At 38.1% G+C, this 14,645-nt stretch overlaps 1 protein-coding gene across 4 annotated transcripts; it reads left to right on the forward strand.

Moving 5' to 3' along the window:
• The first annotated feature begins 11 nt into the window (after positions 1–11).
• ripk3 (receptor-interacting serine-threonine kinase 3) lies at positions 12–14,232 on the forward strand. Of its 4 annotated transcripts, none has more exons than XM_032544375.1 (14): positions 2,025–2,217; positions 3,830–3,993; positions 4,067–4,235; positions 5,320–5,475; positions 6,808–6,956; positions 8,302–8,351; positions 9,021–9,182; positions 9,273–9,355; positions 9,468–9,531; positions 10,339–10,403; positions 12,534–12,585; positions 12,723–12,919; positions 13,307–13,539; positions 13,600–14,232. In XM_032544375.1, exons 2-13 carry the CDS (start codon positions 3,836–3,838, stop codon positions 13,523–13,525), a joined length of 1,524 nt encoding a protein of 507 aa, XP_032400266.1. In that variant the 5' UTR covers positions 2,025–2,217; positions 3,830–3,835; the 3' UTR covers positions 13,526–13,539; positions 13,600–14,232. The 4 variants fall into 4 exon arrangements, with proteins under 4 accessions (XP_032400267.1, XP_032400269.1, XP_032400266.1 ...); XM_032544377.1 differs by having other exon boundaries at positions 2,067–2,217; positions 12,723–12,757; positions 12,797–12,919; positions 13,307–14,232; XM_032544376.1 differs by lacking the exon at positions 2,025–2,217 and adding an exon at positions 12–88 and having other exon boundaries at positions 13,307–14,232.
• Positions 14,233–14,645: the final 413 nt, after the last annotated feature.

The following is a 14,645-nucleotide window of genomic DNA, read 5'->3' on the forward strand; positions in this document are numbered from 1 at the left end:
CCCGTGGAAACCCCGAAGACAAAACCGAAACTAAACATAAAAAACCCTCTTATCTAAGATTCAGGGCGGAGAGCGTACTTCAGGCTGGGTGCGGAGGTCATGGCGTCGCTGTAACACCCGCATCATTTTATTTTAATAATCCTATACACTCAAATTATGTATGTGAACTACTTTATGTAGGTTATATATGTTATTTCATAAAACAAAACAAAAACAAATCACAAATTGCTCCTTGTTTTGCATTGCCGTGCAGTTATGGAACATGCATTATTATTATTATTATTATTATTATTATTATTATTATAAGTGTAGATTTATTGACTGTATTTTAAGATGAAGATGTTAAAAAAAGTTGACTTGTCTTGACTCAGGGTCACACAGGAGATGAAGGGGATTTCCACTGACGTCAGAAGCGGGGGTTTTCTGTGTGTGTGTGTGTGTGTGTGTGTGTGTGTGTGTGTGTTGTGTGTGTGTGTGTGTGTGTGTGTGTGTTTGTGTGTGTGTGTGTGGTGTGTGTTTTGGCCAACTCCTGGTTGACTCTGCTCATTGACAGACAGCCTTTGTAAAGGAGAAATTGGGTTTGTGTGTAACACATTTCTGTCTCCAGCAGACAAAAATACTTTTTAAAATTCACTTTAATCTGCTTACAATGTGGCTTCCTTGGTGCATTTTATGTATGTCAAAGACAGGAAGACAGTCACCTCCTACATCCTGTCTTACTTCATTTTGTTGTGGTGGAAAGTAACATCTAATGGATAACATGATGCCATTTAAAGGATACGTCTGGCCATGTTATGTATTTTTCTTATTGTCAACGAATCTAAAAACCAACAATGAATTGATTCTGCTAACCTAAGTATTGTTTGTGTGTGTAATTAAATTAAGAAGAAGTACTCAAATCTTGTAGCCTACTTTAAGTAGTGATCCCACAGTGTAGAAATACTCTGCTAGATTTAAAATGAAGTAAAGTTCAAAAGGTACTGTCATCAAGGGGCGTGGGGTGGGGGGTTGGGGGAGGGGTGGTTTGAAAGCCATGATGTCTCTCTCTCTCATGGGTGGGCCAAATTCTCTGGTCGGGCAAAGTAGAGAAAGGGGATGTAACCTTGCACCTTATGACCTCACAAGGGGCAAGATTCCAGATCGGCCCATCTGAGCTTTCATTTTCTTAAAGGTAGAGCAGAATACCCAGGGCTCGGTTTTACACCTATCCCCTTTTCTAGCCACTGGGGGACCATAGGCAGGCTGGGGGAACACATTTTAATGTGAAGAAAAACCTCATAAAGTGAAATTTTCGATTATTGATGCGTTAATGTGTTCATGACTTTAATGTTGCAGCTGGTAAATGTGGGGTTCATTTTAATTACTTTATATTATACGGCTTGGCAATTTCTGTCCATGGATCAATAAAGTTTTTTTTTAAAGTTATCTATACATCATAATTTATACATAATTATTTGTTTGTTGATTATATTTTGTTAATCAATCTGAATATGCATATATGAATATTTAATAAAAAGTACAACACTGTGGAGGAGTGTAACCTCAATGCAGAACAATTATATGGACTGCATAGTTATAAAAATGAGGTAATGCAGGTTTGGTGTTAGTCACTGACTTTAAGTAACCCCACCCATTTACTGTAAATCATTTTGCAGAGTACACCATCTGCTGGCAAACCTTAAAAACCCATTGTAGTCTTTTCTAGATCTTTTTTTTTTGGTGTAAACATGAGTATAATTTGGGATATAAAAGGCTTGAGATGTGTAGTTTGCATTAAGTTGGGTGTCACGGTGGCCTATAGTGATCTAAGACACGGATCTTATCTGTTGAACTTCGTTGGTTTGAATCCAGTTCCACATTCATATTGTCCCTGTCTGTCTCTTCCCCCAAGACTGTCTGCTTCACTGTACATGGATATAAAAAGTAATTCTCATTTCACTCATGAATACAAATACATCCTCATAAGCAGTCATTAAATCTGACGAGAAATAGGGTTAAATACCATACCCTGTGACATCACACACTTGCCTGTTGGCTGAGCAGTCCATAAGCAGAAGTACAGAAAAAGTTTCACTTCTGTTTTCCGCCTGTTTAGGTGAAACAAGAGCTGCTACTGCATGTGAGAAGAAAGGCCACTGAATGAGCAGCAGGGTTTTTACACACTTTTACCTCCGTCAGTATGGTTGAATGATGAGGAAGGAGAGTAAATCCTTAAGGGTGAGTGGTTTCCCCATTTTGAAAAAAAATCACCTAGATATTCTCATTAGTCTTTTAAGTGTGTGGTATTATTTTGACGAATTGTCAGACTTTGTGGTGGATTTCTACCTTTTAGCCTAGGTAGCCTTCTAGCATAGGCCTTTTATGTAAAGTAACGTAAATCAATTGTCTTGAGCTCATACATTTAAATACAGGATATTTATGTATACTTTACTTAAATGGAAAGACTTTAGTCCTCAATCTACAAAATATATACCCACAATAGACACAATCTCAAGAAAAATGTATGTATGTAGTGGGTTTCTTGTTGTATAGGTGAGTTTAGGTGCTATAATATGTTCTTCTGTGAGAAATGTGAATGTTATATTTAAAAGAGGGGGGGGGGGGGGGGGGACTGGTTCAAGGTTGGTTCACACAGATACATGTTCAGGGAGGGAAACAGTGTTACAATTCATGGGACATATTTATGACACTTAAAACAGATGAGAGATGTTTTGTTCAGAGATGGAATATAACATATTTACCACAATTAGTTGTCCAAAAAGTTATTAATCAAACAGAAAGGCTCAACATTTACTGGTTTCAGTTTTACGGTTTTTCTTTGTTTTATGAATGATATATCTTTGGGTTTTAGACTGTTGGTGACCAAACAAGATATTTAAAGACATCTGAATAGACGCTGGGAAATGTTGATGGGCATTTGCCACTGTACTTTCTGTCATTTTATGAGACAAACAGTTAATTAAAAAATAATCAATAGATTTTAAGTTTATGTTTAAGTTTATAGTCCTCTGTATAGGAATGACTTCTAACAAAAAGCCCTCTCATTCTAAAAAACACACAAATCTAGAATTAAAATATAGAATACAGTTATAAAAGTCTAGATGTAATCTGATACAAAACAATAAATGCATTGGTAATGATATACTGCGATGCAAAGACAATTCTCAAAATGATTTGATATTATTACTTATTCAAGAATAAAAAAGTATGTATTATAACAGAATCAGAAAACGTGTTTCCCATTATTCATTTTGTTTTATTCTTTGTTCAATTATATTTTCTGAGAATTTGTGTCTCCTTAAATGTTTCAAATGCCAAAATATAATTCTGGGATGAGAATATTGGACTTACATTCATTCAAGTTGACACCAAATTCCTCCAAATGAATGGTAATGCTGCTCCATATAGCTGCTAGATGTAAAATAGGCCAATTATTTTAATGATTTAAGTTCATATTTTCTGTCTAAAAACAACCGTATCTAAAGAAATACTTCAAAAACCTGTTCAGCTTGTGAATGATTTGTAAACCTCCTGAGGTCCTTAAAACCCCCAAGTTCCCAGACATAATACTGCAGACATGATGCAAATAAAACACCTAATGGCTTTAGTGACTGCATTTAAATTGCTTCCAATCTGTTCATCATTCCACCTCTTATCAGGCTGAGGTGTAGCTAGAGTAGAGGCCCTTTATGAAAACCGGGCACTGTCATATCCAGGAATTAGACCAGCTTCCCCGAATAAGTGACTATATCCTCTTCATTTTAGAGGAACAAATAATTCAATTCTAATAGCATGTGAGGGTACAATTATCATGACTGTCTTCCTCCAGTGAAGTATGGCACTGAGTAGCTGTCAAGCTCCTATAATTGTGGAAGACTCCAGCTTGGAGGGCTGGACGGTGATTGGATCCGGGGGTTTTGGACAAATCTACAAAGCCAGGCATCGTCAGTGGGGCTGCGATGTGGCCATTAAACTGCTTCATTATGATGACGGGTGAGTGGTAATAAAGAGCAATCTGTGTACAATTAAGTTGTGAATTACTTAGAATGCTAACAAACACACACAGGAGCAGTGAGTCTTTGCTGCGTGAGATCGACATGATGCGTCAAGGAAGCAGCCCGTATGCTATTCAGGTCCGAGGGGTCTTCAGGGGTCGAGTGCCCAACTCTGTCTTGTCAACACAGCTCGGTCTGGTCATGGAGTTAATGGAAAGAGGATCACTGGCCTCCCTACAGGTAAACAGTGGTGGAATTGCTTATTCCTCTACCTAAAGTAGCAATACCACTCTGTAGCAATACTCTGTTATAAGTTTTGCCTTAAAAAATCAAAAAGTAGAAGAACAAAAGTGTAAGAGTATTTAAATTACCAAAAGTAAAAGTACTTTTTGGACCGAGCAGCCCCCTTTAAGAGTATAATGTTGTTATTTATGTTTTGTTTGTAAAGGCATAATGTGCCAAGGTAAATAATTGAAGTAAAAAGTACACTATTTTTCTCTGAGAAGTTGTAGAAAGAAGTATAAAATAGAACTACTAAGTAGAGTACCTCAAAACTACAAAGTTTATTTAGGACCACAAGCTAATAACATTCACATCAGCAGTCTCAGCTGTACTTTGTTTTTAGTGCTAAGTAGCAAATGTTAGCATGCTAACAACGCTAATGGCGCACAAGGTAAACATTACATCTGTTAAACTTCACCACATGTTAGCAGCCACCACCAGATCCATATTGGAACCTAAATTTGTTTTAACCTATCTCCTGACAAATGGCTAACCCTAGATATGCAAAAACTATTGTGAAACTCAATACCCAATGCTTATCCTAGCCAGAACCATTCAAGGTCAATTCCTGACATCTACCGTCTCTCGCGAGAGTGTCGCAAAACTAAGGTTACCATCAAAGTTTCTCTAACCGTTCTCTGTCACCATCTAGACAGGCCCCAGACCGTTGGCCTACCCTGACCCTAATCATTCGAGGTTAAAACCTAAACCATTGTCTGCACATGCTTAGACCAAATCTGGTTTCTGGTACGGATCGGTCAGCAACAAGAGCATTAGCATGCTGATGTTATCATGCTAATGTCAACATGTAGCTTAGAGTACTGCAGTCCCTATACTATCAAGTATAGCCTCACAGAGCTACTAGCATGGCTGTATATAGTCTCTTGTTTATGATCATGAAACCACAAATAGCAACTACTTCCTACTTAAATCAACCATTTCCTTTACTTATTTCTTGTATAGTAAAAGAAGCCGGTGTGTAGCTCACCGCAGCACAGTGACCACTACTTGTCGATCTGTAACTATGAAAATAACCTTACAGGAAACCTTATGTGGAGCTCAGCCGTTGCCATTGGTCTTCAGACTGGCACACCAAGTGGCTCTGGGCTTAAACTTCCTCCACAGTCTGTCCCCTCCCATCCTCCACCTGGACCTGAAGCCCAGCAACGTGCTGCTGGATTTCTATCTCAACGCCAAGGTGAGTCAAAAGCTTTCAGTGAAGGCCCGGCCTCGCCTACTGCATGCTTACTTTATATCGTTATTTTAGTTTGCCCACACTATGGAGACTAAATGGAGGCTGAACGTAATTTAAATCAAAAAGACACAAACATGGTTTTACCCCTAAATGTTAGAAATGACATTTGATCAAAAGGTAGTGAAAGAGTTTTACAATTTTACAGGAGGACCCAGTCTCACGGCAGTTTGTAAAATGGTCACGTAATTTAATTTGTGTACACAAACACATTTTTTTGTGATGGTCAACACGTTTTTTAAACTAATGTATTTCAATGGGAAGCATCTTTCGTGATCCCAGCACAATTCTCAATGAAAAGATGGCGTAGCATTATGAGCAACTACGGTAGAGAGTAGTGTGAAAGGCTATTAAGGTTGGTATGGGTGGTGGATAGGTCAAACAACACAGGACCTTCACCCAGGTGACCGGGGGATCGTGTCCCGCGTGTCACGTTTCCTAAACCCAACCGTTGCTTTCTTCTTGTGCTAAACCCAACCTTGCCGTTGTTGTCCTGCACGCGTCCCGTTATTGCTTTGCAGTTGTTGGTATTATAAAAAAAACGTGCCGACCATCACAAAAAAAGAAATAAATGTGTAGATTAAATAGCTTAAACGAAGTGACCATTTCATGAACAGTCATGAGATTGTGTTGTCATGTAGTGGCACAGAGGATCACCCCACTGTGATGACGCATTACACTTACTTAAGAGAAGTAAAACTGATCTTGTCTTAAAAAAGATCATATTTAATGGGAAGTGATCCTAATCCTAATTTGTCCAATGAAAGTTCTGGGTTAGTTTTTCAGACGAAACATACAGTTTTTTTCTGCTTTTATTTGAAGATCGTTGAAATCATTGTTATTTCCTGACAGTGTTGTTTATCGAAATTGCCAATTCATTTTCTGTCAATCAACTTATTGACTAATCGTGTCAGCTGTTTTTGTATTAACACTTGGGTTGTTTCATTTCTTCCAAAACCGTATATTTTTGAGCTCTTTGTACCAATGAAGTTTTGAAGTAATTTTGAAGTAAATAAAGCTGGCTTTCAGGTAAATGTAGTGAAGTAAAAAGTAAAATAATTGCTTCTACTTCCCTTTCTATTTCCCATAGATAGAAAGGGCATGAAAAGAAAATGCTCAAGTAAAGTACAAGTACCCCAAATGTGTACTTAAGTACAGCACTAGAGTACATTTACAATGTTACATTCCACTGGCAATCATAACTTTTCCCCCAACTGCCTCCTTCCTAACAATGCTTACATAATATAATTAATTTCTTAATTTAATTTGTGTCTCCAGCTTACAGATTTTGGCCTTGCCCGGTATTACCACAGTGTCACGCGGGTTTCCAAGAAGAACAGTGGAGAGGAAGGGGGGACGATCAGCTACATGCCACCGGAGGCGTTCCATGTCTCGTACAAGCCAACCCTAGCATCTGACATCTACAGGTACAAGGGCATCAATTCAATTCAACTCAGCTTTATTTGTAGTATCAATTCATAACAAGAGTTATCTCGAGACACTTTACAGATAGAGCAGGTCTAGACCACACTCCAGAATTTACAAGGACCCAACAGTTCTAGTAGTTTCCTCCAGAGCAAGCAACAGTGCGACAGTGGCGAGGAAAAACTTCCTTTTAGGGAGAAACCTCGGTCAGACCCAGGCTCTTGGTAGGCGGTGTCTGACGGGCCGTTGGGGTTAGAGTGAAGAGTGGAAATAACAAAAATAGAAAAAAATAGTAGTTTATAGCAGTTCTTTGTAGTAGTTTATGGCATAGCAGGGCACTGTTCGGCATTACAAGGCACAGCAGGACGTGGCAGGGCACTGCAGAGTGCAGCAAGAGGAACATGGCATCGCAGAACGTGTAACGGGACCATCAAACCAGTACTTGGATTGGAATGTTTTATACCATATAATGACCAATAATAACATCTAATTTTAGATGTACATGTTTTACATGATCACATGGCTGTCATTTTGACTTTTATTAAAGGGAAAATACAAATAGCTTGTAGTTGGAATAATAATAGTCATTTTAGTATAATTAAACATATCTATTTTCATATATAGACTGACAGATTTTTCATTTGTTTGCTCTTTGACTGCACTGGTGGAGATGTCATGTGTCTGTTTTTGTCTTGTCCGTGTATTTTGTCATTAGTATATGTTGTGGTATGAAATGATACTATTATGTGTGTTTACCCACGTTGGGGTCAAAAATCAAGCTGTTCCGTTTAGCACTCCCCCTAGAGGTCTGAAGAACTTCCGTTTTTTTTGTTGCAATTGTTTTCGTGGATTGGGTGCTTTTCTTTTTGCATCATTTTTTCTGTTTTTGGGGTTTGTCTGCATTTCTTTTTGCATCTTTTATGTATTTGATTGTGCTGTGTGTATTTGCAGCGTGTTTGCTAAAAGCTGTGCATGTGTTGACAAATGAATGACTTGAAGAATGTTGTCTTTATTTTCTTGTGTTTTGTCTATTTGCGTGTGCCCCTGTCGGCCACCGTACTAAAGAGAATCCTAAATTACCAAAAACATAAACAAGGGGAATTTACCACCACCAAACAACTTTAAAGTGTCACTCAGTGTTGATACAATTACTTATGCACACTTGTTAAAGGAAGTCAAATATCAATGGTTTAGCTCTTTAAAAGATTATGGAAATGGTTGGAGTATACAGTAAAAGCATTTACTGCAATTGATCAAACTACCAGATCCTCAGGTGACCGCACCTTAATGCCTTTTATGATATAAAAAGTAATTCCAGTATGTAACTCTCTCTGTCTCTTTTTTCAGTTATGGTATACTCTTATGGTCCATTGTCACAGGGAGACAACCATATGCATGTAAGTGTCTTAATGCCTCTCTGTTTTTTTTTCACATTTGAGTCCTTTTTCTTCCATAATGACACATGGTGAAAGGATTGCATGATTTTTATAAGTGTAACCACACTTACTGTTTACTTTCTTGGCTCTGAAGTGCCTTGTTGACATAAGGGTATTTTCTTGTAATTTTAGCATGGACCTTTTTTATTTTATTGTTATGTCATTAGATTTTGTTTTTATATAAAGAATTAGACAATGCCATGGGAAATTGGTGCACTGTGTTGCTTTCAGCCCGTTAATTGTATGGAGAGAGGGTAGGAGGGAATATTTTTTAATCCTACGGGGGGGGGGGCCTTCTTATCAAATTCTACTCAGCTATACAAAGTGGCTTTAAATCTCAATTATGTTGGAAGCAGTGCAACAAGCAACAAGCTGGAAACAATATTGACATATTGTCATCTTATAAAGTGACAGATGCTGAAAGGCCCCTGAGATACAGATACAACTGCAGATATTTTACATTACAAGTTGTCATTTAACCTATTATTTTTGTAAAAATATAGATTAATGCACCTTAAAGCAAAATATGAAGAAATATCTGAATATAGGCATTAGTCCAGACCTCATATTCAGGTATTCCCGAGGTCTCGCTAACCTCTGACAGACTTTTTAATCCTTCCTCCACTGTAGATGCACAGTCCAGCTTAGTGCGGCTTCGCATCCCCGAGGGAGACCGTCCATTGCTGGACGAGATCAGGGTCCAGGCTTTGGGGCGTGCAGGGTTGACAGAACTGATGAAGCTCATGGAGAGATGCTGGGACAAAAAACCCGATCAAAGGCCCTCCTCCCTTGGTGAGAAACTCCTTCATTTACACAGAAAATTATATTTTTAATAGCTTGTGATGCTTGGCCTCAATGTTACATCTTTACTCTACTACACAGAGTGTACAACGCAGACAGAAGAACTGTATAAATTACACAAACATGCAATTAATGACGCTGTCCATCAAGTGCTGAAGAAACTGGTGAGGAACTAATCTCTACATAAACACTCAAGTCATGCTGAGATGGTGTGAAATTTTAACATGATCAGCGAATAATTATTTTTGGTTTTTCTCTTCCTCTTTCTCTTTCCAGGACCAACGGAAAGAAGAAACAGTGATTGAGCAGATTGGGCGGGTTCATATCACTCAGCCTTTAGGTCTGCTTTTATGTGTGCAAAAATATCCCTACCACCTTTAAAGATGTTTCTTCAACACGCTTATTTGCTTTTTAAGAGAGAGACCACTCTCATGTCTGTATGCTAACTCTGAGGCTAAAACCAGCAGCTCTATTATCTTAGCTTAGCAGAAAAAACTGGAAACAGAGGAGACAACTAGCCTAAACTAGTCTAAAAGGCAACAGGTAACAGCTCTAAATCTCACTAATTAACAGTTATATTTTCGTAATCTGTACAAGAGTCAAGCTAGCTGTTTCCTTCTGCTTCTAGAAGCTTCTAATAGCTTACCTATATATTGTTTTTCTACATTCTCCCAAAAACAGCTAGCCTGTCTCTGTCCAGTGTAAAAATATTCTACTATCCCCACCTTTAAATCTCATAAATAGCATGTTATATCTTGTTTGTTTTATCAGTTTAGCTGTTTCCTCATTTCCAGTCTTTATGCTAAGCTAAGCTTACTGGCTGCTGGCTGCAATTTCATATTTACAAACTGCCACACATTTCTTTTTGTGTGTGGTGTATTTTGTATTTTGTGTTAAACTGAGAACATAAAAAAAGGTCCACTTACTAACTTTTATGGCGCTAAAGTGCATCTCACAGTCTTCATGAGAGTGATAGGAATTTCCGTTAACAGTAATTTTCAAAATATTAGTTTCAAAGTCAGGCAGTAGTTTGACTGAGTTGGACTGAGCCATGTTTAGCCAAATTAGAACTTCCTAGAACTAAAAATGTTAATTTACAGTACTATTTTTCACCTTTCACATCATTTAATTCGGTCTTTTTTTGCAGCGGGTGAGCGTTTTGAAGCGGTGAACGTTTATGATAACGCACCCACAGGTGGCCCACCAATTCAGGTGAGATTCAGACATAGACATTCATTTCTTGTCTTTACCTTACCAGGACATGTTAGAGTTAGCTGTACAGAAAGGCTCAGTTAAAAAACATTATCTACGTATCCTTACTGGAGAACAGACAACAGTTAAAGTCATCATTTAGTCTCTTTCTAGGACAGTGTTGATGACATTGTTGTTCTTTTAACCCAAGAAGAACGACTCTCAATGTGGTCTGTGAGACATTGGTTGTTGTTTTTTTGCCACAAATTGGCCAACGTGTTTCGACACTGAACGTTTTTTTGCTTCTCTGAGGAAATATGGCAGGCATCACTTCTTGCTTCACCAGGGGAAAGTCACACAAAAGAACAAACACAGCAAATGTGAAAGCCTTTACGTTCAAGTCAAGGTTGGGTGATAAAAATGTAAATACGAACATAATCAAGATTAGGAGTTTTAGAACATTTTCAGATATTTTTATTTCATAGTAGTATAGAGTCCAACAATTGTCTTTGATTTCTTGCCAAAAGTAAGATAAGGAGATTAACTATCATGTTGGTATTCTTAATATGCACGCTAGCTGTAGCCAGCAGATGGTTATCTTAGCTTAGCATTAAGGCTGGAAACAGGGAAAAGATCTCAAAATCCAGCTTCCAGTACCTCTAAAACTCATTGATTAACAAGTGCCGTGTTTGTGTAAAAACAACAGTTTGTAGTTTTACGGGTGTAACTGTTTGAGAGTTCGAAAGGGAGGACCCAAAAGCGGAAGACCAGTCAGGTAGGTTGTCAAAACAAAAAGAGAGATTTAATTATAAGGCTGAATCCAAAAAAACCAAGAACACTAGAAGATACAAGGAGAGCCAGGAACAAAGGCAGACCTTCAGACACTGAAATGAGAGACCACCAGAATACACACACGGTAAGGAGGGTGTTAACGAGGGACAGGTGACATAAGGGCTGACGAGGAACAGGTAAAATAAATCAGGACGGGCCAGACAAACGCAAAGGCAGGAAAAAAATCCTAAGGCAAGTAGTAAAACAAGAAATGAAACAGGAAAAGAACCCACTAAATAATACAGGAAACTAAACACAACCCAGGATCATGACGGGCTGGGTCTTACTTCCCTTATCTGATAGCTCCTCAGTCCTCAGCTGAACCAGAAGTGGTTCTGGCCCTCCTTTCGTCTCAATGCTCTTATTCCTGCCCCAAGGAGTGAGAATCGAGCATTGAGGAGCTATGAGCGAGGATACAAGAGAGCGGCCTTCTTTGCAGCTAATAGCAGTTAACTCCGCCCATGAAGAATTCACGTAACGCTTTAGAGGAAAGGAAATCTCATCCTTCTAAAACACATTTGCTTGTTGCCTCTCTCCTCCATTCTCCTCTTTCCTCGAGAAAAGGAGGAGATACAATTTTAGAACTTGGAAACCTGGGAACCAATGATGTGAAACATGTCCCCTATTTCTTGGCCACGACCAGTTGCCTGGCAGCCAGACTGCAGTACACAGGACGTGACTGCAACTAAGAAATAAATAACCCCCTGTAAAATGGTGAATTGTCATTTTTGCACAAAAAAAGACGCAGTGAGTTTTAGAGGTTCTGCGAGGCAGATTTTGTTATCTAAGCCAGGCTTGCTGTTTGCCCTGCCCCCCCCCCAGTAATTGTCATGCTAAGCTGAGTTAGCTTGTTGCTTGTGGTAGCTTCATATTTAGCATACTAACATGTAAGTAGTATCATCAAACACTTGGCTAGAAAGTTATTGCATGTATTTCCCAAAATGTCAAACTTGTCCTCTGTTAATCATTGATTTCACCCGTTCTGTTGTTTTTGTTTCTTTTTGCCCCTGTATTCTTTTTTTTAACAAGCCAAACAGTGCATACTAAACTGTAGGCCTATAGCGCCAGTAGTCACCTTTTCTTTTTCTTTTTTAAAATTGGACATATGGTCACTCCAATTTTGAGCATATAAGTAGAAAGTTTCAAAAGATTTGAAGTGATAAGAAAATGGTTTGTATCTTGTAATGTCTTGTGGTGTTTTAGATTGAACTGACTACTGACCAGTTATTTCCTATTACACAAAATGTATGTGCAAACTGGTAATTAACTGCAGTCTTTATGGTGTGTTCACAGTGCAACCTTTACCTACTTGTGTTGCAGGAAATGGCTGGCGGTTGCACCGCAACTCAAACAGACAATGCACGAGTTAAAGGTAAAGAGCATGTTGGTGTTGAAGCTGCATAGAAATCACTGAAGTAGGAGGGGAAACTTTGGCTTTTAGATCCAAAATCAGACAAACCAAATCCTCTATCGCGGCTTAATGTTTCAGATAAATGTCTTCCGTTTCAGATCTGCCTTCAGTTAGACCTGCAAATGTGTGTTATGCTGACGCGCCCTGCCCATCGACAGAATATCATTTGAAAAAGTCCTCTGTTTGCCCCATTGGATCGTCAATGCCATCTCCTTCGACTGGGAGGTCAACTCAAAGCAGAACAGCAAAACCTCCCCAGCCGGCTTTTAGACCAAATCTGTCTTCACAGTACCACGTGGGTTGTTTTTTTTTAACTTTGAATCACTGCATTAAAAATGTGCTATAATGTAAGAGACCATATACTGCATTAAAAAATACCGTATATATTTATTTAGCCAAGGGCATTTACAAAATTAAGGTTTGATTTGTGTTTGAACTGTGGATATAAAGTCTTTCTTTTAACAGTATATATAGGCTGGCATATCCAACATTTTTTCCTTCAGTGTAATTGATTGGTCCTAAAATGTAGTTTTCATGCACTACGATCTGTCTTTAAGGTGTGATTTGTAGTACATAGTGTCTAAGATAATCACTTCTCATGGACACAGCTTTTTTTGAAGACTTAAACAATTCAACCTCGACTGCTGCTATTTTTTCTCTCTTTTTATTTATGTATCTGCAGCGTCAGTTTTCCAGCCCCGACACTTTCCTCTGCCATCCTGCCCCTGGATTCCAAATTCAACTTTGCAATGTAACCGGATTACAGCATGGCAACAACAACACCATGAACATCGAATTTATAGACCCCTCAGACAGGAAACGGCACCCGACAGCACCATCTAGGGTCGACCTCCCACCGCCACATCCAGGAAGCTGGAAGGACAAGACAGGAGGGGTTTAGCTGAGTTCACATGGAGCTTTTCGATTTTAAGTCTTGCACAACAGGAAGGTCGTGTTTTGTGGCTCCTTGTATGAAAGCATTACTGCGTTTAAAATGACTGCGTTACTGCATGTGAATTTGCTTTTCAAATCTGGATAGGGTTAAGATGGGGTTTTAGTAGATTGAATTTTTTCAAAAGGGTTTTGGTAAAAAGGGTTAAGAGTTTTTTTTAAACGTATTTATTTTGCTTCTCTTGTTAGAATGTGTTGAACCAATGAGCAAAAACCTCACACCTCTCTTGTGCTGTGTCAGCAGTATAAATGTGGGCCAAGTCATATGGTCATATGTCGTATGGGTTTGATTTTCCAACAAATATCCACAGCAACAACAAATTGCCATAAAGTCTTTATTGTTTTAATTTTAACATAAAACATTGATCATCTGTATAAAAAGATATTTTGGCAAATATAGCTTTTGTACCTAAAGCATTAGTTTTGACTTTTATATTTATATTTTATATGCATTCTTTTGTGGGTATATATATATATATTTTTTACAATTTGTAAAAATGTTTAACCCAAACAACTTCATTAACCATTTCCTATGTGTTTTTTTAAATGACTGGAAAAAAATAGCAAACATGAAGTTGAATTTTAACAGAAATTTGTAATGCCACCCAGAATTTTGCAGTTGTTGTATCAGTGCTTCCAGTAAAAAATTGGTATCTTAAATACAGCATGAAGTGGCTTCAATGAAGTGTTGGAATAAGCCATGTATGGAATATGTATGTGATGAAAAAATTGCTTTATTTTTAAATCTGGGATGGGATTTTAAGGAAGAATACAAAATAAATGTTCTGGTTCTAGCTTCCTAAAAGTGAGAATTTTCTGCTGTCTTAATTTTTGTAAAATTGAATATTTTTGAAAAAGTCTTGTTTTTTTAAATAAAATAGTTAAGAGCCCAACCCAAAAATTTGAGTATGGTCCCAAATTGCTTTTTTAAATCTATTTTGTGACATGTTGTAGTACCATCTGTTGTTTATCTGTCTTCAGTGTGGACTGTAACTTTCCATGTGTACAGTAGGTGGCACTCCTGTTTTCCGGTTCATCTTTGGTGTCTTATTTCTACCCGTTTTATTCTT

The sequence above is a fragment of the Etheostoma spectabile genome, chromosome 19, assembly GCF_008692095.1.
Source record: "Etheostoma spectabile isolate EspeVRDwgs_2016 chromosome 19, UIUC_Espe_1.0, whole genome shotgun sequence".
In the NCBI taxonomy this organism is placed as follows: Eukaryota; Metazoa; Chordata; class Actinopteri; order Perciformes; family Percidae; genus Etheostoma; species Etheostoma spectabile.

What these genes read in the sequence shown, in the direction of transcription:
- ripk3 (XM_032544376.1), top strand. Translation starts at nt 3,836, where the DNA reads ATGGCACTGAGTAGCTGTCAAGCTCCTATAATTGTGGAAGACTCCAGC. An exon ending in GATCACTGGCCTCCCTACAG is followed by an intron (nt 4,236 to 5,319) that starts GTAAACAGTGGT and finishes ATAACCTTACAG; the next exon opens with GAAACCTTATGTGGAGCTCA. An exon ending in ATTTCTATCTCAACGCCAAG is followed by an intron (nt 5,476 to 6,807) that starts GTGAGTCAAAAG and finishes TTGTGTCTCCAG; the next exon opens with CTTACAGATTTTGGCCTTGC.